We start from the raw sequence: 27,774 nt of genomic DNA on the forward strand, positions 1-27,774 counted from the left end.
ACCCTTTTCCATCTGAGAATCATGGTCTTGGACTTGCAGGTGCTGCTCTTCATCCCGGTCGCTTTACAGATGACTGCAAATGGCTCCAGTAAGAGCTGAAGATTACAGCTTGAGGAAGCCAACAGCACCACATCATCTGCAAAAAGCAGAGATGCAATGCTGGGGCTCCGAAACCGAAACCTTTTTTCCACCAAAGATGTGCTTTGAAATACTGTCCATCAAAGTTATGAACAGAATCAATGGCATAAGGCAGGCTTGGCCGAGTCAAACTCCTACTGGAAATAAATCTGACTTACTGCAATGCGGTCCAAACTATGGCACCGGGCATACAGGCACCAAACAGCCTGGATAAGTCTGTCTAGAACATGTTCAAAAGCCTCCAAGCTCACAAAACACATGAAGGCCGGATGGGGAAATTCCCATGCACCCTCAAGGGCCCTGCAGAGTGTGTAGAGCGGGTCCATTGTTCTATAGCCCGGACCAAAACTAGTCGCTCCTCCTTGAATCCAAGATTGACCTTCCTGACTGACCCTCTCCAGGACCCCCAAATATACCTTACCAGGTGGGGTGAGAAGTGTGATTCCCCTGTAGTTGGAACACATTCTCGGTCCCATATTTAAAAATGGGGACCACCACCACACTCTTGACAGTCCAGCAGTACTGTCCCCAATGTCCACGCGAAGTTGAAGAGGCCCAAACCATTTAGAACCTTAATGAACTCTGGGTGGATCTCATCAAGTCGTAGCCACCTCAGTGACTTCAGCTGCAGAGATCTAAAAGCCTACAGTGTTGATGGCACACCGCTTCACCCCACTTAAGACTCCAGATGTTGGACAAGAATTTCCTCAAAGCCGTTTGGAAGTCGCCTGGATAAATTGTGTTACTTAAAAAAGAAAATATAGTGTTGATTTTAGTAATGTTTTTCATTTACTCAAAAACTAGCTATATCTTAAAACACAAAAAATGAACTTTGGAATTAGCCACATTACTGCATAATAAGGGGTATTTTTTCTACACCTCATCTGATCTGATTTGTGTTTCTAAAAGAAATGAACAGGATGCGAATACATTTTTTAACCAGCAAAGTTTATTCATACAGTATATAACAATGTTATAAAGTGAATCCTTGGCTTGCAAAATAGGTGTGCTTCATATTTACAATAGGTACACAATCATATATTATCATAAAACCAAAGCAAGTTAAAAAAAAAGACCAAATGTTTTTAAATACCTCAAATTTCTTACAATTTTCACAAGACCGTTAAAAAATAACAACACAGACAGCAAATATTCGCATTGCCAGTAATCATTTCTGTACAGAACTCCAGTGTCTACAAATATTTTTTTACGAGGTGTTCATTTCCCACTCAAGACTAATACATTGATTCATCGATTCTGACACAGTAGAGGAAACGTGTGGTTTGTTTGGTGTATGCATCGACAGGAGCTCACCTCAAGCGCAAAATCAGCCCTTCACTAAACAAAAAAAAAACAAAAAAGTGCACAAACCCCTTTTTTGGGACGTTCCAGATACAATAGTATCGGCCCCCCAATAACCTTTTGTCATATTGCCACATTTCAGGCTTCAAACTTCAAACTTAAAATATTTTCTAAGCATCAACAACATGTGAGAAACAATAAGAAAGTGTTGCAAAACTATTGGCCCCTTGTTCTCTCATCTCAGCCAACAGACCTAAAAGGTTCGTTACGTATTAGCACAATATAAAATGTTGAATACATTTGGTATCTTTTCTCGATTGTGTCTCACATGTTGTTTATTCTTAGAAAATAGTTCGAGTTTTTTATCTACAAGTTTGAAACCTGAACTATGGCAATATGTGAAACGGTTCTTGGGGGGCAATACTTTTGCAAGGTACTGTATCACATAAGCATGAAAAACCCCAAAGTAAATGAAAGTAACCACAACAACAACAAAAAACAGTCTCCGTTTTTTAGTATAGCGTCGCTACATAGAGCGAGTGAGGAAACAAGCGATCATTGAATAATTATAACGATAAAAGAAAAATCTCTGAGCAAAGTCAGCTGGGGTGCATTAATGGGTTTTCAGGAGGCGCACACTGAGGCTCGCCACACTAAAAGCATGAATTTAAAAAAAAAAAAAACACTGGCAGCGGACATCCCCAGGAGGAGGGGTTGAATCCAAGCCTTGGAATGCCACAAACCATAAAACGCACGTGCAAGGACCATGATATGGGAAGACTTTGAGCATATGCGAATTCATATTTTTGTAAGGTAAAAGTTGCGCGTCATGAAAATGAACAATGAGCAATGATGTTTCGTCTTTGGAAGGTCCGTGCACCGTCAAGAAATCAAGTAAATCCCAATTTCTAAAAACGATTCAAATTTACATAATAGCCACTCTTATGCCAGAATTTGGCTAGCAGGCTTGGCATAGATAACGAGAGGCAATTGCAAATCCCCAACTCCGTCTCTTGTCGCCATGGTAACCAAAGGCGTACCAAGCATCTGAAGTTACGAGTAGGCAGGGATACCAGGGGATAATTAAAATGAAAGACACGCATTGTTGAAAGTAAATGTTAAACGTGCTCTCTGGACATATATTTTGGCTTAAAAATGTCACACTGTTAAACTTGGGGAAAAAAGAGCAAAAATCAATTTTCTTTGATACAGGTAAAATCTGACTTACGACCTGCGTGACTTAGGATCAAGGCCTGTAAATGTTAATGTTTTCCTGTAGATGTGCATTCTTTTTCCAATGCTTGGCACTGCAGCACATAAAAACATGTAGGATAATTTGGGCAACTAGCTAACAGCACGGCCGCTATTGGGAAATGTGAAGCACAATGTAAAGCGCTTTGGGAAGTCTTGACCTGAAAAGCGCTATATAAATGCTGTCATTTCATTTCAATCTACCACTACACTCAGAACAGTAAGAGGACGGCGCCATTGTAATGATTTATGACCGATTGGTTACAACATACCTCAGTTCTAAGTCGGATGTTATGTGTCCTCAGCAAAAGTTTAATTTATTATTTCTAGATCAGGCATGTCAAACATAGAGCTGATGAGCCGGATAAGGCCTGTTGAATGATTTAATCAGGCCAGCTAGTATGTAAAAAAAAAAAAAAAAGAGTGTATAGGTCAGGGGTCCTCCAACCTTTTCCAAGCCGAGAGCTCCCTTCTGTATTAAATAGCACAAAGAGAACTCAGTTTGAGATGCATTTCTAAAGTAACAACTTTGTGTTATTACTTAGTTGTTACTATGTTTTTACTCCATTCGGGCCCCTGTGCTGTGGAATGCTCTTCCCCCTGAGATTCGATGTGCAACCTCAGTGGAAATGTTTAAATCTAAGCTTAAACCACACTTCTATTCTATAGCACAGGGGTGGCGAATAAGTTTGACACAAAGCCGAAATTTTTAACTGTGAGAGTCAATAGAGCCACACCACGCACGACCGGCATTAGACGTACCCTACGCAGATGATTGGCAGTCAGTTATGTGTCCGGAGTAGCATAAAAACAACAAATCTGCCAAATTAATTTCAAAATATTATTTATAATTAACTCTGATGGATTAAAGTGTGTTTTAAGAGTGGAAAAAAACTAAACAAACGAAATGAGGCAAAGACCCACATTATATAGAAAATATGATGAGGCAAAGAGCCGCATTCTTATTGGCTAAGAGCCGCATGCGGCTCTAGAGCTGCGTGTTCGCCACCCCTCCTATAGCATATGAATAACCTATATTTTATGTTGACAATATCTGTGTATTATTTGCCCTCATGTAGGTTTTAGATCAGGGGATGGTGTCATAATAGTCTGTGGTTTGCAATAATCTGTGTAGCCCTGAGACTCTTTGTGATTAAGGGCTCTATAAATAAACATGACTTGACAACTATTTTATTACCAGTTTAATTGTTGAAAGTGGGGTTAAATAGACTCAGTCAACCCCTAAAAAAATAATTTTACTTGAAAATCACAATGACAAAGCACTGGTGATGTATTTTTAAAACAGGTCCGCAGGAACCTCAGCTGTCTTTGGGGGTACCACGTTGGAGACCCCTGGTCTATGTCATTTCTATCAGGTTATGATTTTTTGAAATAAATGGAAACAAAGGCTCTCATCGGCTACTAGAAAGCAGTGTTGAGTTTATAGAGCTTGGTGAGTTGGTTCATATGTAAATCTTTTCAAAACAAACCAGTTTACACATTCAATGCTAAACATATTACTGTTTCCCCATTGTTTGTGAATAAATGTGTTGTGTTTAGAAAAATATCCTTGGTATTTTGGATTATAATATATCGAGAAGGCTGTTAATGTATGCTTTTTAGTGAAGCATAATCCAAACAAAACAAGGCTAATAATTTGGAGTTGACGTATTTTTACTGAACTGGCCTGCCCTAGAACAGAAAGTCTGGATCCTGCTTCGGAACCAAACTTGAGTTTGACATCCCTATTCTAGATCATTTATTGAACTTTCATCTTGTCCACTTGAAAGATCTGTAAATCAATTGGTTGGCGGACTTTTCAACATGGTAAAGAATCACGATAGGTCCATCACTTTATAAAATGTACCGACCAATCTTTTTCTGAAAACGGTCAGTTTCTGTCCTCTGTATATTTTAATTTGATGTTACAATTACATGCCGTTAAAAACACTGATTGCTTACTCTGTATTGGTTTTTAGTCCACGATGAAACAAGATTGGAAAAAGTGTAGCAGCCCGGCAACACGTACAAAAATCTTGGCAGACAGTAATCTACCACTACACACGTTTACGACCGCTTGTTCGGAACCGATCTCAATTTCAAGTAGAAGGTTACCTGCATTCAGGTAAAATTTCAATTTAGATTTACCATTTTTTTTTTAGAAGTTTGAACTTGTTCACTCAAAGGAGTGATCTTATGTCTTTATGGAATAAACAGACCTCTTAAAAAGGTCAGTTGCTGTCCCTTTCTGCTTAGTTTTATTCAAGGTTACTATGAAATATCGTTACAAATATTATGATTGCTTTTTTGGTATTGGCGTACAGTTCAAACTTAAACAAGAAGGAAAAAGTGAAGTTGTATGATACAAATTGTCAATTTACATATATAGGCTAAGATCGGAGACCGCTAGAATTGAGATTGGCAGGTCGGACTTTTTAAAAGATTGGGGATACGCAAAATAATTGTGATTGGTGCACCCCTTAATATAACCTCTCTGAGCGCTCAAGTTAGCATACTGGTGACTGATATCACAATTAACAAAATTATTTATTTTCTGTTTTCCACGGGTTTTCTGATGAGCTGCAACTGTGTTGAAGGAGGCCTCCTTTCTGGAGTTTTCCTGGCCTCTGGCACAAAATGTAGCAAAAGGCTGGAGACAAAGCTCCATAACCAAAAAGAGTGGCAATACAAAGAGGAAGGGCCAAATGAGAAGATGAAAAAAAAACTTTGCATGCAAGTTTTTGACCTTTTCTAACATCTCAATCAATCCTTGGGAACAGCTAATATCACGCCAAAATGAACAGGTATTTACATTGATATGAATACATGAATGTACAAGGTCCCTTTAATTTCTACAAATAAATACATCCAAATAAATACAAAAATATATATGAAACTTAGCCAGCTAAAGTGAATAGCTGTTATCCAGTACAATAGATGGCACATCATCATTTGTAAATATTCTGTGAACCGGAGGTAAGATCTTAGCGCCGAACCCGCCCGGAGCCCGACTCCAAATCTGGCCAAAATCCTTCTCCTTTTTCCATGTCCTCACAAAATAAATATGAATAGGAGTTTTGCTTCGAGCTCGGTTATTTACCTTCAAATCGAGTAAATGGGTCGGGCTCATGCAAGGTCAGGCTTTAACACCCGCGGCCCGGGTCGGGCTGGATATTTTTATGCCTGATTTTACCTCAACTGTGAACCTATTATGACTTCGATGAACCTATTTTTGAAGGCTATCACGATACTTTGAATTCAGAGCTAATGCAGTGGAGGAGTGACCTAGGCAGGAACTCACCAGTGCCCCCTGCTGGCAGGGTACGTCCACTACCATCTCATAGTTTTTTTTGCCTGTTCGCTCTCTTTTTCAGACACAACTAAAAGTTGGATCAAAGAGCAACTTCAAAGCAGAAAGCTGAAAGGGATTACTGAGTAAAAGGGAGGGAGTCGTGCCTCCCATCCATGCCCTCCTCACCATTCTCTGATGCAGCTATTTAAACCGAAAGCCCATACTTGTCCTTACCTTTGCTTTGTCAAAAATTATGATTGGAAAATATGTCGATGGGCTTGTTAGTTCTTTGTTATCACGTGACTATTGGAGTCTGATCCTGTGGTTTATTTGATGTTATTTTTCGTACCTTTAGCAGACGCTAGTAAAGTTCAGAGTGCAACTTGTTTGGCCGACTAAACCCAATCTCACACTGAGATCTCAAGGATTTTGACCAGTTATGAGGGAGCTTCCTAACGTTTGGGAAGATATTGGACAGAAAACAAATATTTAAAAAATGCTGGAAGCCCTCTCGCTCCTCCTCCAGAAGTTGGAAACAAAAATATCTCTACATTCACATCGGCCCTAGAGACATTGCTACATTTATATATTCTGTCTTCTCCCTTTGCTTGTTGGTCCTGTACATAGTCTCGGTTTCGTGAATCTTCAACCGGGAGAAGACTGCACGACCAGAATCCTTTGCGGTGATCCCAATGTAAATGACTCCTATTCAAAAGTGCCAGTATAAAAATAAAATCTGGATGCAGCAGTCCCAAACACACACACAACCATACATACATCAGGTCCATTTGGATAATGTCCCAGGAGACGACACCGATACACAAAAAAGTCTTCTGTTGACCTTACTCAGTTACGCTCTTTCTGGGTTCGGACCTACGAATTGGAGGACCATGATGGGCAAGGTCTAGGAAACAGGAAACGTGCGCTCGTATTGCACCAAAGGTTGGGACAGCCTCCGTCTTTGTCCGGCTTCAGCTCTCCAGTGACATTGCGGCAATGAGGGCCTCCACTTTGTAGGCCAGCCTCTGCTTCCTGGCATGGTCGTCTTGTTCCAAGGCGGCAGTGATCTGTTCAGATATGGCGAGACAAGAAAATTTGTCGAAGAAACGAAACCCTGTTTTTGTTACCCTAAAGTGTAGGAAAGAGCACATGAAATAAGCTGATTTTGTATTTGTGAAGAAATATTTATCTATTAGCCTTTCGTCTTTTCATCTTTTGAGTCCTGTCGTGTAAATGCGACGTTTGTCAAGGTTCAAGCGTCAGTTTGAGACAAGCGTTGTGTTTTGGGCTATCATCTCTCTCTTGCCTGTCAGGAGGAATTGCAATCAGGTTGACAGCAACATTCAGGCTGAAGGGGCAAAAACAAAGCAGCCAAGAGGGAACACAGTTTATTTCTTGCACACTGATAAATCTTGGCTCTACCAGTTCATGTAGCTTTTATATTTATATTATTCTCTTTGAAGTTATTATTGGGACTTATCAATTTGATAATAATAATAATAATAATAATTTCCTTGTATTGTCATTCTGTGTAACAATGTACACAGAACGAAATGTCGATTGCACCTGACCCGTTGTAGCGAGCCGATGCAGCCGCAGCCAACAGAGGGCGCCGCCGACCACTTTTTAAGTCTTAGGAATGACTCGGCCGGGGCGCGAACCACCGACCTCCCAGTCTCAAAGCGGGCGCCTTACTGTGATGGTTTAAATATTGGTTCATGACCTCCTGAGTTGAATTTAATTCATAAATCCCCCGAAATATATTTTTAAAACAGTGCAACTAATTTGTCCCTGCAGCTTAACATCATCTGTCCATCAAGCTAAGCATCTGTGTATCCCTCCATCTGTTCATCCATCCTTCAATGCATTTAATCATTCATCCATTCATCTATGAATACTACCAGCCACCCATTGATCCCTCAATTATCTGTCCCTTTGCATCAGGGGTCAGCTACCTTTTTCAGACTGAGAGCTACTTCTTGTTACTAATTAGCGTAAAGGGCATCCATTTTGAGAGGTTATTACTATGTTGTTACTATGTTATTACCAAGTTAATTGTTGGAAGTAGGTTTAATTAGACTCAGTCAATTACTAAAACCAATTTTAGTAGAAAATCACAATGACCCAGCACCGGTGAGCTATTTTCAGTGGAGGTCCGCAGGCACCTCAACTGTCCTTAGGGGCACCCTAGTTCCCTGCAGGCATCATGTTGGGTACCCCTGCCTACATATTCATCCATCCATTTATACAATCATCCATCCAGTCATCCATCATTCCATTCATCCAGTTATCCATCCAGTGATCCATTTATCCATCCATCCAGTGATCCATTCAGTGATCCATCCATCCATTCGTGATTGCAGGCCAAGCCTGATTATTTTGTCTTGATCTTTCAGTGCCTGTTGAAGTGTCTGAGAGACCGCCGAACCCCAAATTAAGCGATCCATGGGAGCGAAGGGCCAAGCTTGCTGGATAATGGACGCAAAAAGGGGCGGCATACAGGGAATTAATGAAAGATGGAGCAGCGCGCCGTTCCAACGTAAAGGTCAAACTCCCAAAGGAGGAGCTGACATTAGAAGCAGAGACTGTTCTCATAAATGCTCTTTTCTCTTTTCTTTTATGCTTTCTGTTTTCTGACATATCTCATATGTGTGTGTGTGTGTGTGTGAGAGAGAAGGTGCGTGCGTGCGTATCCACATTATGCTCAATTCTGATATTTTGGTGAAATCCAATGTTTTTGTGATATTGTTCACATCTCCAACTAAATGCGAGTTGTATGCAACTTGATCTTCCTGTGTGAACTCCACAACTGTCACGCATTTGCAGAAGAGGACATGTGACGTCACATGCAATGCGTTCATGTCTGCGGAAGTACCCACGGATTTCAACAGCGGAGCGTTGTTCCCGAATATATTTATTCAATCCAAAACCTCACTTTTCCTTATTAAATGCCGTCGGTGTGGTGGGATTTGAATGTAAATACTGTTTTCATGAGTTACAAAATAAAAAAGTGTTCATCTTTCATGAACGTGTGATTTAATGACACTCCGGGTTTTCGTCCGACATGGTTCTTTGTTTCTTTCCTTCCTCCCGCAGGGTTAAAGGCAGAATGGTGATGTTTACGGCCTATTGTTGACGAGCAGGTCGCATGAATGCATCTTGACCATTCACATAAAAGTCACATTCCAAAATATCAGAAATGTATCGGACTTAGGACCACGTATGAAAGTGGCCTGGGTCTGGCGTTAAAAAAAAAAAATCGGGTACGTGTCGTTCTGAAAGACTTTAACAGAACAAATACAGGTCGCATCTGTGCAAAAAAAAAAAAAAAATATCAGATTTTTTTGCAGTGCGAACCTAGCCTTTGTTGAATAGTCGCTATCTCCTGAGGCCTATTGCACACAGACGCTCAGATCATTCAGAACCATTGACGCTCGTCTCTTGAGATTTTGCAAACTGTGATCTCCACTTAACAAATACAGAAAAAGGACTTCCAGGCCAAGTTGTTAGCACTATAACATGTACAGAATTTTCAATTTTGTGCTGTTTGAAAAGTTATATCAAACAAAGGCCACTGCTGCCACTGCAGAGGATGGACTGACAATGAATCTATTATCATGTTATTCAATTTATGTGTTTATTATCAATTTATCTTTTAAGGACTGTTCACTGACCTCAGAAATTCAGTATTGTATTTTGGCCTACTCTTTTTTTCTTTATATGAATGGAGCAAAAGCAGGAGGTGTGGCTAAACTACAAACATGAACATCTGATATCTTACGCACTTTCATTAATTTTCAAAGAACAACAATTTTACATAGCTGATCCTTGCAGTCATAGCCTCAAAACATCCATTCATCTCAACCACCAACCCACCTCCTCGCTGTACTTGCTGATATACGAGTAGATCTCATTGAGGGCACTCAGCATGTTGAATTCGCTTGAATGGAGTCTAGCCTGTTCTGCCAGGTATGCGTTCATGTCCTGGTCGCTGATGGCCGGGAGCCGGTTGATGTCAGCGTAGTACCTGTGGGACAGCGCTCTGTATCACTCCAAGCAATAACAAACTCTGAATGATTGTTCTTAACCCTCCTCTTGTGTTAGTGTTAAGGTGTCACCCCCAATGTTACACTTTATGTAAAAGTATATTGAGTAATATTTGACCACTAGATGGCACTATGTTGTCTAATGTGAACGAAAACCAGTGCCAAATGAGCACAGGCGAGAAGATGCAAACTCCACACAGGAGGTTCGATCTCATGACCTTAGAACTGTGCCGCACACGCTCTAACCACTATATACGGTATATATATACTTTGATTTATTATATTATTAACTGTAATACCATCTATAGTAGTGGTCGGGAACCCATAGCTCTTGAACAATATATGGCTCTTTTCATGGGTACGTGTGGCTTGACAAAAGTATGCCATGCTAATTCCATCGTCACGGTCCTGGGCATTATCTACTGTTAAGGAGTGTGATTGACCCTCAGTTTTTTTTTTTTTCTATTCGAAGCATTATTATGCCAAAGAAAAGGCCCACAACACACTGAAAACGGGTCCGCAAACAGTTTTGGGTCCCAACGCACCAGTTGAGAAACTGCTCTATGACATTTTGTTTTGTATAATTCATGTTGATGATACTGTGTACTGTCTGTCCATTCTCCTCATGCAGAGGCTTTTGAGTTTTTCCTTGCCCTCATGTCGTTTTAAGATCAGGGGGTGGTATATAGTAGTCTGTACAGTCCTTTGAGACTTGACTTGAATTCACTTAAAGCTTACCTTTCTACCCAGCTTTTGTAATTGGGGATATCTTTAGCATAGAGCAGCTTATTGGATGGGGAGTCTTTGCCCAGGCGGTGATCAGAAGTGGAGCAAGAATCCATAAATGTCTGAGCGACCACAGACAGACAAGCATCCGTGATGCTGCTCTTATGGATGTCAAACACGAACTGCGGGTTCTTGATCACGTTCACCCAGAAACGCAGCGGAAGGCTGTGGAGAAAGGAGACAAAGAAGATGCGTAAAGGTGCTCAGGTGTGTGAGTTCTCTGCCAGGGAATCAATCTCACAATGTAAAAAATAAAATAATTTTCGCTCACCAGTTGCTCTTCCATGTGTGGCGTACATCCGTGTCGTATATGCCGTGCTTGTCGGCCTGTTCGTCTAGGAAGTCGAACATGTACTTGATGGCGAGCGGCAGCGTGCTACCTCGGTGGACGGTGCTGAACAACGTCTCAAACAGGTCGTCCACAAATTTTTGTAACGTTCCCTGCAGGAAACAAGCGATCAACAAAGGGTCATGATTCAACCAGCAATTTGTCTTTTTATCCTCAAATCCATCAAAACCTTGTAGTTTAACATCCTTTGGTAAAATAATCCCGAGCCACCAACCAGTGTTTCACTTAGAATTGTGAAATTCCTTACTGCAGAAACCAATATCTGATTGACTGATTTTTTGCTCATTTTCAGTACTATTTTTCGTACGTTATCTTTTTTTTTAACTTATTTAGGGAGAATAGGAAGCAAATTAATTCATAGATGTGACTGTTGTGACAAATAACCCAATATAGATTTTATAAAGTTAATTTCATTTTAATTTTTCAACATTCTGATTTCATTTTGTTGTATAATTCTTGAAATCAGCAACATTTTTAGTCATATGTGAGTTTGGCCTAATTCAAAGATTTAGAGTTTTTTAAAGAAAAGTAAGTTCTAAAGGGACTGTGTATAATATATAATGCCTCCTAGTAGTACATCAAACTTTCATTCAGTAAAAAAAACTTTAAAACTAGGCAAACATGTAAGAACTATCATAATAATAATAATAATAATAATTTCCTTGTATTGTCATTCTGTGTAACAATGTACACAGAACGAAATGTCGATTGCATCTGACCCGATATTTATGTTAACTTTGATAAAAAATCATAGGTTGAGAAATATCCATTTCTTTTACACCTACAGTACCGAGAAGTTGCAACCATGTTTGTCTGGCATCATGGTGCTACGCCGTGCTCTGTGGCACTATTTTTTTTTTTGGACATTACAGTGCAATCTAGTAGTCCAATATTTCCCACTGGGCATTAAATGACAAATTGTCCTTATAATTAGCATAAAAATCAGCCAAAAGCACACATATGTTTTGTGAAGAAATTTGTGTTGATACATTAATACTTCTTTTAAAACTTTTAAAATATTAAGAAAATTGTATAGTTAGCAAATAATTACCAACTTATGAGTTATTATGTTTACTCAACCTATATTTTCACTTCTATGTATTCAATTTAATTTTACGTTTGAATGCTGACACCTTCATTATATTTGGAATCTTCTATTTTTCGCCATATGTACAAGTTTAAAAAGAGGGCGGGGTACCTTTGTTGTTTCTTCATATCGTTGGTTAAGCCACAGTTTAAACAACATGTTTGTCAAGATATAAAAAAATACTGCTTCCCGTGAAAACATCTGCGCAGCTGGACGTTATGTCTGTTGAATATGTAAAGGTGATGTAAACGTCAAGAAAATACTTTGGAAGCTGTGAAAAAAAGCTTCTGCGAGTGTGAATCAAGCTTGAGTGTCTGTTGTCTTTGTTGTTCTGGATTGAACAAGACCCAAGGGAAAAGGGTGTCTGCCTATCTTTCTCTGCATTGCTGTTTCATCAACCCACTCGTGTGCCAAATTACTAACATTTAATATCACAAGTACCTCTCAAAGTGCTTTAAAATACTTCATTTTATTAGTACTCCCATTTGAGAAACACTGAACTGGCCCTATCATCTGTAACAATCACTGTAATATCTTCCAGGAGAGATACCAAGGAATTTATATAAATATAAGAAAACAAATCAATCTTATTGTCAATCTTGAAGAATACTTTCAGCGCCTACCTTAGTGGCAAGGAGACGAGTCAAGTAGATCTCAGAGACCATCTTGCTGCCGCGGTCTCCTTCCTTCTGGTCTCCGTGTTCATGGTTCTTCACCAGGTGCCATACCTTGACACCACTTTCCAGGTCTGGGGTAATCATGGGAGCACGAGACCGGAGACTGTCTGGACTACCAGTGTAGCGGAACGAAGAATCTGAAAGAAAAATATGATTCGAAGTCATCTCAAAATTGATTTGTCTCCAATTCAATGCAAGATATTTCAAAGTCAGGCTTCTTGGAAATTATAACATGAATTAAATAAGCCTATTATAATTTAAATTGATAAATAAAAACGCTGGCAAACTACTTTAATTGGGTGAGCAGTACAGGTGGGCGGATCCCTGCACACAGCGCAAGGCATCTCTCTCTCTCTCTCTCTCTCTCTCTCTCTCTCTCTCTCTCTCTCTCTCTCCTCTCTCTCTCTCTCTCTCTCTCTCTCTCTCTCTCTCTCTCTCTCTCCTCTCTCATCTCTCTCTCTCTCTCTCTCTCTCTCTCTCTCTCCTCTCTCTCTCTCTCTCTCTTCTCTCTCTTCTCTTCTCTCTCTCTCTCTCTCTCTCTCTCTCAGTGCAGTCAACACCGAAAGTGAATATGACGATATGCTTATCCTTTGCAGTAATTTGTGACATTTTTACAAAAGAACTTTGCATGCACATTGTTTTGAAACCGTTATTAAGGACAAATTTAATGGAAAAAAAATTGCCTCAACTCTCTTAACTGAAGGTGGAAGAAGAATTGTAAATGGCATATTTACAGTGATTTGGCACACAGGATTTTGGCATTATTATCATTTCATACATTTGATTAAATCATCAAATGACACACAGTGAAATAAAATGTGCTGAAGAATTAGCTTTTGTCTAGAGAGTGTGTTTGGCAGTTTTTTCAATTTCGTCTGAAATATATGATGTGGCTCTCTCAATTTCTTTTTAAAACATTTTTTGCTTTTATGGCTCTTTGGGTAAAAAATATTCTTGAGCCCTGGGTAAAGGATGCTCTTGCGCAAAGGAAGAAGTCAAACAATTTATTTTTTCGTCATTGGAACCTGAGAAACAATTGTTCATCATGTGCTTTTATGATTTACCTTTGAATAATGCCTAATTATGCTAATCATCATTACCTTTTATTCTTGTGACTGCACAGACAATTTTGAAGAGCAAAATTGATAACTCAATGACTACTCTTCCATGTTTAGGTGCAAGATTGGCTCAGTGAAAATGTAGCTATTGTGCTCGTCGTAAAATGTCCCCAATTACTCCATTTCTCCCAAACTGGGAGGCAAACACGCTGTCACACTAAAATCACGGCATCTAAAAATGTTGTTAAGCTCCCAATGGCCCCATTGTCCCCCAGCACGTCAACGCCGTTCTCACGTTGCTACTTCCTTGCTCCATTCCGATAACACATCCCGTTCTCAGTTGCTAATTAGCAAGAGTCTCCCGGCACTCGGATCCCCAGAGATCTAGGATCTGAGCATAGCAAGAGACAATCTTAGAGAGGATCTCTTTCACCTTGCTTCAAAGGTCCACATGAGCTACAAAGCCTCTTTTTTTGGCGCCAAAACAGCCACACAAAGTGCTCAAATATGACCATGCGTCTCATATCCACAGGAACCATACCAAGAATCATGCTCAGAGAATATCACAGTTTTATAACTCAATCCAGCAAGCTTGAACTCCTGTTGGTATTTTGATGGCCCACGGAGTAATAGAAAATGTGTTAGTTGAGGGATTAGAAAATAATTATCCTGAAATGGGATTTTTTTTCTTGAGATTGTTGTATGACCCAGTTTGATAACGTATGTTTTGAAAGTCGCAACAGGCAGTCATATTATATTGATTCCATTGTTGTAGGGGGTCCACATATTATTTTTCTAATTCTTATGATTCGTTTTACTGACACCGCTACAGTCTCAATGAATGAAAACATAGGGTTTGAGGCAGTGTATGTTTAAAATAAAATTAGTGCTTAGTGGCCTGTCAGGCTGTGCAACTGTCAAATTGTAAGCGAGGATCCCCAACTGCAAAAAATACAGCGAGAGATGAATCAAGACAAAATTTCTGCGCTAAAAGACAATCACCCTGGAGAATGGTCAAGAAAGACATGTTACCAATATAGCAAACAAACTTTTGGCAATGAAATCTGAGAATGCATGGTTTACTACATCAAGAACACAACACAGGAATGACATAACACCAGCATACTTTCACCAGGGTTGGTTTATTTGATGAGTTTGTATTTTTGATTGCTTGGCAGAACGATCGACATAATATTTCGTCTTAAAAGTTATGATAGCGACCAGAGTATATTGCGCTGTTGGCATAGAGTTGTCCATGTGACATGATTTTAGTGTGATGTCACCAAGACATGGTGGCGTGGAGGATGAGTGACTAGTGCGTCTGCAGCATAGTTCTAAGGTCATGGGTTAAAATCCTGTGTGGAGTATGCATGTTCTCTCCGTGCATGCGTGGGTTTCCTCTGGGCACTCCGGTTTCCTCCCACATACCAAAAACATGCATGGCAGGTCAATAGGTGACTCCAAATTGTCCCTAGGTATGAGTGAGCGTGGTTGTCTTTTTTGTGTGCCCAGCGACTGGCTGTCAACCAGTTAAGGTTGTCCCTACTGCCTGACAACAGCTGGAATGTGCTCCAGCACCCCTGCTACCCTAGTGAGAATAAGCGGTACAGATAATGGATGGATGTTCCAAAGACATCCAAATGTTGATTATAGAGGATTTTCCAGATTAATATTATTGATTTTGTTTTTAATCTGGTCATTCGTGAAGCAAAGAAAAATAAATTTAAACCTATTAGTCTGCCTCTTGTTCTTTGAACCATCATGGCTGCACATTGCTGACTTGCTTCAACAGACTAAGGATTAGAATGACCAAAAGGTACCTTCTCAAATCGTGCAATTGAAACACCTACAAGTGGATGTTGTTCTTTATCAAAACTATGCAAAAATCCCACAATTACACAGAAATCTAAAAATTCATGTGAAGTGTAATGATTAAATGCTAAAGCGAATCAAAATTTGTAATAGAAAATAGTGTCTAGATAGCATTGTGGCATTGATAGCCGTCTTGTCTGGTGACTCACCGTATCTGCTGATAGACGAGCGCGATATGCTGGCCGAGGGCGGAATGTTGTACGACGACGTCTGTTTGGGAACCAGGGCCACCACGCAACGGTCTGACACCTGGGACAGTAAAAAAAATGTATCATGTCATCACACCTGCAATAAATCGAATAGTTCTAAAAATAGAATTTTTCACATGCTATCGCAACTCTCTTTCTGTATCAACAAGCCAGTGACTTGGAAAATACTGTAAGGCGAGCCCATCATTTAATCATTCCGTCTGATGTCTTCATGTATTTTTCATTCTCTGAATGTCCCAGTAGAGAAACATTACATAAGACCCATGTTAATAATCCAAAAGTATTCCCCACTCTCATGTCTGTTCATAACTCTCCAGCAGTTTGGTGGCCGCACTTGACAAGACTGGAGAAATATAGTTGAAACTGGGGGATGCTTGGAGTTAGGATTTTACAGCACTTGAGGGCAGTGAGGGAAACATATAGTAAATGGTTATTATTATTCAACGTTAAAGTTGTTTCTTATTTAGCTTTACAATGCAGAATGAGGCACACAACGTTTTTGTCTCATAGCAGCGGATGAGAGTGAAACCAAACAATAGAATTAGTGATAGTATTAGCAAGCTAACAGAAAATTAGAGGTAAGATCTTAGGCCCGAACCCTGCCCAAAATCAGCGTAGGGCCTTAAATGTCAATAATTTGGATAAGTTGGTGCGCGCGTGCACGCGCCGACACTCTTTGACTAGCGGGGGGTAGTCGGCCAAAATCACACTTTTTCCCCCTTCCGCTTCCTCACAAGTAAAATATATAAATTTGTGTTTACATCGAGCTCTGTCCCTCAAATCAATCAATCAATCAATCAATCAAATTTGTCGGGCTCGGGCTGGGACAGGCTGTACTACCTGCGGGGCAGGCCGGGTCAGGCTGGAGTTTTTAGGTTGATATTACTTCTACAGAAAATCAAGCCATCCAGCTATGGTTTTCTTTTTGCATATACTTTCTTTTTTTTCCCAGAATAAAGTATGACCTATCTATTGATGCTTTTACTGAATTTAATGTATTTCCCTTTATTGGCATTGATATCAACGTTGTATGCAACAAGATTAGACATGGCACTTCAGGGTAAACGTGTAATAAATGGTGAGACATAATTACACGTTTTGCTTGGAGACTGGCCTAAGTTACAATATTAGTGCAATGAAAAAAATAATGCATTGTAACAACAGTGCAATGAAAATAAGTGCAATAACAATTAACAGCAACAAAAATCACCAAACAAGTCACAAATTATTTTGCATTTATTCAAAAGGGGCAGCGCATAGACTTTCTTTAGAAGTTCAGGTAAGACAATTAGACATTTTTTGTGGTCTGCTAATCAAATGCTCAATAAGATGTAGAATAGAATAGAATTTACTTTTATTGTAATTCTTTGTAACTATGCACACAGAACGAAATGTCAATACACATGACCCATACAGTTAAACTGTACGGATCGATGCAGCCGCAGCCAAACAGGGCGCAGCCATTTCAGTCATTAGGTGACCAAACCCCCCAATTCCAACCCTTAATGCCGAGCGCCAAGCAGGGAGGCAATGAGTACCAATGTTGTAAGTCTTAGGTATGACTCGGCCGAGGCTTGAACCAGCGACCTCCCAGTCTCGGAGCGGGCGCCCTACTATCTAGGCTACCGAGCTGTAGGTTCATTTAAAAAAACAACAAAAAAACAAAAATGACGTAGCCTCTCCAGACACAAACCTCACTGCACATCACTGCTCGAGGATTGAAAACCTGTTGGCGTTCAGATGTGATGTATAAAACTTGCCCAAGGCGTGATGGCACTCAAAGAAAGATCCTCAATGTTCTTGTGTGGAAATGAAACCCTGACTCACAACATATTTACCTTGACCTTTCAATCTCTATCATTGCAACTTCTTATTCTTTTCTGATTCTGGCATGTGCTGTGATAAACCAACGGCATGGACCTTCTGTGCTATTATCCCGCTGATGAGTTCCCTATGAGAGGCGTAAAATATCCTCTGTGCCGGGGCGCTCCGAGCGCATTTACCTCCATCCCTACCGATTCTGTCCTGACACGGAGGCAATGGCAAAGATGGGTCCTTTTGATAGGGGAAATGATTGAAGGCGTGCAAGTTGGCCGCTTCAGGGATAATCTAGTGCAGGAGCGATAGTGGGTAGGTACGTTTGGATGCCGCGGGGCCCGCCTGCGATAACACCTTCCATTAGACTGAGTAGATAGGACAGAGCTGTTGGTATTTATCGTTTGTTCTCTATGCTCCCTCTCCATTCCTGGACTGAACTCGCCTTCTCATGGACGCAAATCCCTGCAGTGAACATGTGACCTTTCACCATGACCGTAAAAAGATTTGAGAATTATGAGGCAACCATTCTGATCTTAAAATATGTAGTTTATATAGCACGAAGACGATTTGAATAAATGGAGCAATGCTCCTCCAGCTGGTGAGGTCAGCATGCATTACATATGTTAATAACGACAGTCAATAAACAAGGGAGGACCAAAAAATGTACCCCCTAAAAAATGAACTTAAAGGGTCACTGTGTAATATTTGATCACTGGATGTCGCACTACACAGTGCTGCGGTTGTTAACCAAGTTAAGTAGATTGTACAGATTGCATATTTTTCATACTCGCAGGTAAAGTACTTTTTTATTTTATTTTTATTTTTTCCTTCAATGTAGCACTCGTTTTGATTAATTTGCGCGAACCTGTAGTTTCGTGGGGTGGGGTATTAGGCCAGTTGCGTGCTAGTAATGCCTTCAAGGACAATTAGTGAATTTGACTGTCTTTTATTTGATATTTTGCATTTAATATTTGTTCAAAATCCACTATCAGATCACTCTATCGGTATGTTGTGAGAATGTTTAACCTAGAAAGGTAGTAGCCTAGTAAATTTAACATAGTCAAGAGGTTTGTCATCCCGACTCCAAACAAGTAGAATTTGAATCTTCGGATTATTCTTCTGTGAGCTTGGACTTTAGAATAGAATAGAATATACCTTTATTGTCATTGTTACAAAATGGGTTAACATATTGTGACAACGAAATTGGGCATGACACTCCAGTTTTACACATTCACAGTGAGGTATGAGCCAAGAAGATAAAGGAACAGAGAAGATAAGGTTAAAAAACAAGGGGGATAAGGCTATAGTTATAATTTACATGGTATTTACACAAGAAATGTCGGCATGTGGGATGTTACATACAGTGTTGTCGTGATACCGTTCGGCGTTTGCTGATAAACGGGGACAGACTTAGACATAAACTGACATTCTGGCCACACAATCGGCTAATAGTTCAAAACAAGAAATGCTTAGGACCACTCTTTTATTTCAAACATGAATGTGGAGGCTTTTTTATGAATTAGAATTCAACCCTATATATGAATGTATTTTGCATACATCTCTACATGTATCTTTATTTCCATATTTTAAATCTACAAGCAAATTGCCTCTATAGAATATGGGATTTATCTGAGTGGAGCAACAGTACCCAATTTAGTCCCCAGAGGTTGTTGGAGACCCCACAAAAGCAGAGCACACAAAAGCAGATGTTTATTGATTTTGCTGGTAATCATCGGGGTGCCTTGACACCTAAGCTAGAGGCCCAAAGTACAACAGCATACGTTTTTACGAAAATCGGTACAGCCATTTCGGAGCCTTTAAGTCAGATACAAACACACAAATGGGGATTTATAAGTAGTCTAAATGGATTTTGATACAAACACACAAATGGGGATTTATAAGTAGTCTAAATGGATTTTTTTTAAAAATCTGTTGAGTTATTCCTATTTACTTTTTGTAATAGTGTTTCTGATATACTTTGGTATTTTCATTTTGATTTGTTTGTTTATTCATTTTAAACATCGGTCCAAAACAGGTATTTCTTCCTTGAAAATATCCCTGAAAAGTTTTTTAAAAATCCTGTTTATTTCGGGCATTTTAAAGTCAAGATAGCTATTTTTTCCCATTTTAGTACTTGATGGTGAGTTAACAAGAGAGTTGAGAGATATTATTTACAGTAATATAAATTATTTCTCAAAACAATGACCACTTAGTGGAAAATGGACACTTGTGTCGTATTTTAACCCATATAAAATAAAGACGGATGGAAATGAGGATGAACTTATGGCAGCATAATCTTGTGTGAGTGCCTATGAGCATGTGTATAGTTCAATACAGTTTGCTAAGATTATGTGCTCAATGCAAATATATAATATATGCACTTATGCTTTCAGTGTGGATACGTGGCAGCTGGGAAGGTGTGCAAATCCAGGTTATGTAAACCAATAGCCAGAGGCAGAGAAGAAGGTAGGGGGGGGGTCCAGAAATGCTGTGATAGGAATTTTAATACCTCAGTCTGGGGGAAAAAGATAGCATTAGCAAATACTCAAAGCGGTACTTTCACTGTGTCCCCCGGTTGCCTTTAAACTTCTTTTTCTCTGAGCAATTTGTTTCATTACGCTCTTCACTGAAGTCAGTTGACATGTTGCCGCAACCGTGTTGGAAGCATCCCCGCATATTGGTCTTTTAGAACCGATGGGGCGGATGTTATAAATAAAAGAGGAGCACAACTCAGGGGCCGTTATGCTGTGGAAACAATAACGCTGCAGGGCTTCATCAAGGATTAAAGCCCTGCAGGGAACCATCCAGAGGGAGCGGAAACAATGCTCATTCGACACTGTCGGCGGTAATAAAAACCAAAACATTGCAATTGGACGATAGACATTTCCTATTCGACTGCTTAAAGCCCCAATGTGTGTTATATAACCACTAGATGGCACTGTGTGGTCGAGAGCAGGTGATACACAGCAAAGCATGGCGGCAGGATGCCGGATGAACATGGCGCCGATCCAAGAAGAAATACAGATTTTTTGACCTATGATTTTTTTTTATAAAAAATAATATTGGTATGATAGTTTATTTTTTTGCTTGGTATTCAAATCAATGCTTTTTTTAATACAGGAACACAGTTTTTTTGTACCACTAGGATGAACTAAATATTACACACCGTTATTAATTACGCCTTCTGTTGTACATATTTTGTAAATTATATAACAAAAACCTGTGGAAGACTACACACCAAGATTAGATATTAAATATATTTACAGAATGTTTTGTGCCTCTAAGACTCAAGATTCAAGATATACTTTTGCTTTGCTTCCTTAATATTTTAAAAATCTTGTCATATTCTCTTGTAACGTTTTCATCACTTTTTAGATATCATTCTTTTTTGTTTTGAATACAGTAGCGTATTGCATTCACTTGAAAGAAAAATAACTATTTTTATTGTTTATCTTACAAAGGTTTTGTTGTGGTTTCTGAAAAATCTTCCAGGTTGTGTTTTCTAATAACGTTTTTTTTTTTTTAATTTTCGGGCTTATTCCCCAGTATTTGAAATACATTTTTCTGTTTTTTTATTTAAATATGTTTTATCTTTTCCAAGAATAATATTTTCTGTCTAAAATACATATTAAAAAAACAGGGAAAATTTACCACAAACTGAAAACAAGTTGTTCTAAAAACAAAGAGTAAATACTTTCAAGAACAGAATCTCAATTTCCATATTTTAGAAATTTTTTCCCCAACCTTTGAAATTCAAGTTACATGTTCACACTTGGGGGGACACTTTACCTTACACTTCCATCCTGAACCTAGCTCTAACTACGTAAAACGTATGCACCCAAATTGTACTCTTAGTATAAGTCATATTTTTTGCATTTTTTAGAAATTGCATGTCAGATTTGTACATCTTTTTTTGGGGTGGGGGGGGGGGTGGGGGGGGGGGGCTGGGGGTGTTCACAAAAAGGCTTTCGGGAAGCTAACTGGCATGCTGCTACGGAAACATAATTTTTTCTTGACAGAAAACGTTACTTAGAAAACCAGAGAAAAAAAAGTTTTTTTTTGTAGGGGAAAGACAGAACCAAAAATAAAGAAATGAAAATGTTTTGAATAACAGACAATGGTAAAATCTTTTGTTTAAAAAGGAGAAACAATATTTAAAGAAAAAAGAACTCGGTTTACAAAAATAGAAAAATACATTTTGAAAATATATGTATTTAAAAAAAATCTGATTATTATTTTTTTAATTTTAACCCAGAAAAAGAGAAAAAATATTTTGAAAAAAAAGTATCAAAAAATAAACAGCTATTTTTCAAGAAATAGAAAAAAAATATTTTTGATAAAAGAAAGAAAACCACATTTCCGTAAATAGAAACAAAATGAAACAAGAAATCACCACAGAAAAAATATTAAGAAAAAATATTTTGAAAAAACTGAGAAAAATATTAATAAAACAACCATTACAAATTGTCAAAAACTAAAGACCCCCTAAAAGTGTTTTAGCATGGCCTTGAAATGGCAACGAGATTCTGGAGCGGAGAAAAGAAAAAAAGCAGAAACGAGATGAAGCTCATGCTTTGCTTACAGGTAGTCAATGTTAAAATAAAAAAGCTCGTTATTGTACTATATTTTCCACACCCATTTGGCGCACTGTTTGAAAGGTCGCACTCTCCTTGGTTCAAACATTTTTTTTTTGTTGGCTCTAATGCCGCACTACCCTATTGGATGAGACTGCTTCGACACACTGGCCTATTAGATGCGAGTCTCATGCGACTGCCTTCAATACCAAAACCAAGTGTGCGTATTAAAAAAAAGTTTTGAATTTGATTGTGGTTTAATCAAGTATTCATCACAAAGTGAAACACCATAATACAACAAAATTGTAAAAAAAAAAAAAAACGACCAGTTAGGTAATCATATTTTTTAAAAAAAAAAAGCTCTTAAACTCAGATCGTGGATGATAGTGTTGGGCAGATAGTGAAAAGTGTCACGAGGAGACGTGCTTTCACTGTCAGTCAGAGGCTGTCAGTGAAAGTTTTAGATTGAAAAGTAGGTACGAATTCATTTGTTGTCTGTATAAAATATTTTTTTAACAGCATTAAAACATTAACACAAATCTCATTTGTGCTCAGGGACCCCAAGTGGCTAGCAATGAGCAGGCGTCATTATTAAGCAGAAACATGGCAACAAGCATTTACATCACCTAAAATCAGAGCACTTTTCAAAACCTTGTAAACGCAACATTAAAATTCAAGTAGTTTGAGGGATTAAATTACATGAATCATTGAACACTATCAGTCTCCTTTTAAGACTACAAAAGATGTTTTAGTATCAAGCAAATGCTACTTGAGAGGGTCCTTCAAAACAAACGCTCACCTGGTAGTGCAAGAGAGTGTTGAGTCGCTTCCAGTCGCTTTCTATCTTGGTGGTGATGTCTTCGTCCTGCAGCACCACGCGAGCCATCCGACCCTGCCGCCACTCTGAGATCCAAAAAATAGACGTCGTTGAAAGCAACCTCAAAAATCAAGATCAAATGTTATGCTTTCTGCGTACCGAGGTCCATGTCGACGGCACGCGGGCGCTGAGAGTAGGGCATGTTCTTATAGACGGCGTCTAAGATCTTCTCTTTTACTTGAGTGATGGTGTCACAGTTTAAGACTTTGACCGGGATCTCCGGACTGTTCTCGTTGTCCGGATTCACGCAATTCAGGATCTGGATCAGGATAGAGAGAAGGCAAAAATACTGAGATGAAGAAAAAAAATCAGGCGGTGTTTTGTGAAAAAAAAAAAAAAAGGGGCAGGGCTCACTTACTGTTTTACTTAACTTTTTTTCTTACTTATCTTTCTTTATTTACTAAATTACTTTACTTTCTTCTTTTACTTTTTTCTCTCACTTTACCATGTCCTACTTGACTTGTTTCTCTTTTTACTTTTTTATTTACTTTACATACCTACTATTTTTTACACAACTTTCTTTACTTTTTTCGCCCTTTTTAGTAACATACTCTCTCATTTTATTTTCTTAAATTTTTTTAATTAAAATTCTTCCCTACTAACTTTTCTTGTTTTCTGTCTTTACCTACTTTCTTTACTTAGGCTATTTTCTTTTTTTCTTCCTTCCTTCTTTTATTTTTCCATTCATTTCTCTCTTTTAGTGATTTTTACATGCTTTCTAAGGTCCCACAAAAACATCTTACACCTTTGGCAGAAAAGTTGACTTACTCAAACATATTTCTCCCATTTTTAAGACATTTTAGCCTGTACAAGGTCAAACATTTGATCTGAGAGAAAGTTTATTTTATATATTTTCTCTAGAGCAAGATTTTTTTTGATGAATAAAATAATTGACCATGTAGTAGAAAATATTTTTTTTTTCTTAATTGAAGATAGCTTTTCATTTTCTCATTTAATTTAGGAAAAAAGGATGACATATCTTTATACTACAAAATTATACTAAAAATGAGAATATTATGCCAATGGAGTAGGAATTGAGAACCTTTTTCCCCATTGCATCTCAACCAAGTGTATTTTCTCTAATTTTAACCTTTTTTTCAAGCAAAATGAGTTTATGTATTAATTCACACTTTGTCTCATCTAACAGATGGTAAATCGTTTTGATCATTTTAAGATCGTTTTGATAAATATTGCTTTAATAGCCTAATTATCTACCTAGGTAAAAATGAGGAAGTTTTCTGTCAGTGGGGTAAGATTTTATCGTGAGCAGTGTGCGATGACATTCAATCATAAAAATACAACAAACAACAATACGAACTGTTCCGACAGTCATTTTCATTTCGTCATGCTATTTATATACGCTTGTATTGACTTAGCGGCGGCAAGTCTTACGATTTATGTAGTTCAAAATTTGGCGTTTTGTTAAGATGGCAAGAAGTAGTTTTTACAAAAAAAATGCAAATACTTGCTAGTTTTTTTTAGTTATGGGTGTTGGATCCGCCCATCTTTGTCTGTCCTTCACCCCCTCATACACCCCCCCCCCACGGAGGAAAACAAAGCCGATACAACAAGGACAGTACAGTTTATCTCTTTGTTTTCCTTATATCCTCACTGTAAAATGTGGAACTGGAGTGCCACGTCCAATTTCGTTGTAACAATGACAATAAAGGTATATTCTATTCTATTCTATTAACCCCTGCAGTGACAAAACGGTCTCTATATAAATTAAAATGCACAAATGCAGACTTTCTGAACTGGTGGGTTGCAGGCCTGTTTTAAGTGGGTCGCAGGCCCTTTGCCTTGGCAAAATAATGCTAAGAAAAAAAATAAATAGGTGAGGGTCATTTAAATTATTGCGCAGTAGATGGAGATAATTCCCTGCAAATGTCAGGTGACACACGTCATTTCACACCACAAAAGATCGGTAAAGATTGTTCACATATGTTGATCATGCTCGGACGCAGATGTAGCAAAGAATATAGGCAGAGGAACCGATTTCAGTTTTGTTGGGGCAGTGGCTCAGGAGGTTAAAAGCTCATCTTGGGATCAAGGGGGCGTGGGTTCCACTCCCAGCTTCTCAGATAGTTGCTTTGCATGACTTACACTGCAATGGGTAAGTGTAAGACAACACTTTAAAGTGCCCTGGGAGGTCTTCATTGACTTGAAAAACGCTTAATAAATGCATTTATTATCTTAAAGACAAAACTACTGATGTGAACGTTTTGAATTTCATTAAGCATGCAGCCAATTCAGAAATAACGGGAATATTATTATCTAAAGTCTTTTGGTTTATTATGGTCTAATTGAATGTATTGTAGGCGGCACGGCGGATGGGTGCAGAGGTTCAGGGTTCAAGTCCAGCGACTGCAGCCTCCCTGTATGGAGTTTGCATGTTCTCCCCGTGCCTGTATGGGTTTCCTCCGGGCACTCCGGTTTCCTGTCACTTCTCCCAAAACTGGCAGGCAACCAGGTCAGGATGTCCCCTTCCCACTGCCTGAAGATGACTGGGATTGGCTCCAGCTCCCCCGCAACCCTACTGTGGATACGCCGTGCAGATAACGCATGGATGAATGTATTGTACTATCCCTTGTTTAAACTGCACAAGAGCTTTATTCAATACATAATTAGACATTATTTCTGTATTTGAGTCACAGCTTGTGATTGGGAATGTTGAATCCTAAAGTCAGCCAATTGAAAACCACGTTACGAATGAAAAAGCCAAAAGGGTACCAAAAATCTATGAATGAAATTTTCTTTTGACCTTTTTTGTACTGTGATACTACGAGGATATACACTGTATATCCTTGTAGTATATTATACAGCATAGTGTTATCATTACATCCTAACAGCATAAACGTCTACTCAATTGGCTCCCCAAAATTACACAACGGCATTCTGGAGAAACCATTTCCTTTTGCAGCGGCATATTAAAAATCAGATTTTACACCTGCGGCGTAACACCAATTTCAAGCTCTGCCGGGGCATTAGTCCATAATGAGGAGAATTTCCAGTCAGACCAAGCAGTCGAAGCGTTAGATTTTGTTTCCTGTTTGGGCACTTTTTTAGTAGTCTTTGTGACCCCTTGTTTGTTTGTCACTTCATTCCTTATGTTTCCCCTGCGTGCCAGGTTTGTTTTCTTTTGTTTCTTGTTTGGGTATTTGTTTGTAGTTTAGTGCCACTTGTGTTAGTTTGTTACTCTGTTCCTTGCATTTTCTATTTCCAGTTTTGGTATTTGTTTCTGGTATGGACTTCCTCTGATTCTTTGTTTTGTGCCCACCCGCTTGTTCGTTTGTACCTGCTTTTGTGAATACATACCATCCTTATTTTGAGAACCCTGCCTTAGTTTTTGCCTTCCAGCATGTGGATCCACCTTCATATCATTACAGCCTCTTGGGACACATTGGAAAGCGGCACTACTCATTTGTACCTACCAGCGTCTTGTACTCGATTTGCTGACGAATTAGCTTGTCCTCGCTAAGAGAGTAGCGGGCCTCTCCAGTGATGGCGTCAATGGGGCCTTTCTCCATCTGCTGCTTGATGGCGCAGTAGAGCATGAAAAGAGGCTCACCGGCGCACTCCTGCCAATGTACAGAAAAGGGGAGAATGAAAACCACCAGAGTACAGAGTCCGTGCAATTTGAATTTGTTTCGACATACGAGGATGATACACGGTGTCTAAAAACTCCGAAAAATGTGTTTTTTTGGGCCCTGGCTAAAATGGGGACTGAAAAATGCACATGACATGAGGTTAAATATGCTCCACCCCAACTAGAAAATAACTTGACGATGTTGGTTTGGATCATCGAATTTCCCTTTGCAATGGGAATTCAACTTAGTCCTGGCACCCGCCATATTAGAGCTGCAAACTAAAAGCATAAGAGTCTTAGCTCTGAGTTAACACTTCATTGCTGCTTTAAATCTTGACTAAAACCTCCATTATATTTTGAGTTAATTCAGAGTTAAAGCTTTGAAATCTGCTAAGTGCTATTGAAAAAAAAAACAATTTTTTTCAGTTAACTTAATTCGTTTGCTGCTTCAGCTGTAAATGTACAATCATCATAAAGGAAACATTTTAAAATTGTTTGAAAACTTATATAATTACAATAAAGATTTGATTTCATATTCTTTTTAATTTCTCATGGATATATTTATAATTTTGCCAAATTCACTTTTTACAGCAAATTTAGTTTTTTAAAAAGTGCAAGTGAGTTGGACGAAAACCAAGTTCATGTATGTCGGTGATGGACCAGATCCACCTCCCATCCAAATTGGTAGCGACATCGTAGAGCCTGTCAAGAGCTTTGTATATCTGGGGTCCATGGTGACAGACAATGGGGACCTAAAACCAGAGATTCTCCGCAGAAGAGCCCTGGCAGCATCTGCTCTGCAGTCTCTCTGGAAACCACTCTGGCGGCACCAGACCATCGCACGCAAGACGA

General features: G+C 38.9%; 1 protein-coding gene across 2 annotated transcripts in view; it reads right to left on the reverse strand.

Annotated features, from left to right (window-relative positions):
* Positions 1-1,067: 1,067 nt before the first annotated feature.
* The window catches only part of LOC148370012 (plexin-A2-like), a 304,834-nt gene continuing 278,127 nt past the window's right edge, over positions 1,068-27,774 (reverse strand). For both annotated transcript variants that reach the window (XM_088332300.1, XM_088332301.1), the window contains 9 exons: positions 26,768-26,914; positions 23,436-23,595; positions 23,259-23,362; positions 16,008-16,107; positions 12,875-13,065; positions 11,087-11,256; positions 10,768-10,980; positions 9,860-10,010; positions 1,068-7,050 (listed from right to left, as the gene is read on the reverse strand). In XM_088332300.1, coding sequence (XP_088188426.1) covers positions 6,955-7,050; positions 9,860-10,010; positions 10,768-10,980; positions 11,087-11,256; positions 12,875-13,065; positions 16,008-16,107; positions 23,259-23,362; positions 23,436-23,595; positions 26,768-26,914 — 1,332 coding nt within the window. In that variant the 3' untranslated portion in view covers positions 1,068-6,954. The remainder of the gene's footprint in view (positions 7,051-9,859; positions 10,011-10,767; positions 10,981-11,086; positions 11,257-12,874; positions 13,066-16,007; positions 16,108-23,258; positions 23,363-23,435; positions 23,596-26,767; positions 26,915-27,774) is intronic.

The sequence above is a fragment of the Urocampus carinirostris genome, chromosome 3 (assembly GCF_059441175.1).
Source record: "Urocampus carinirostris isolate Australia breed hairy pipefish chromosome 3, RoL_Ucar_1.0, whole genome shotgun sequence".
NCBI classification, from domain to species: domain Eukaryota; kingdom Metazoa; phylum Chordata; class Actinopteri; order Syngnathiformes; family Syngnathidae; genus Urocampus; species Urocampus carinirostris.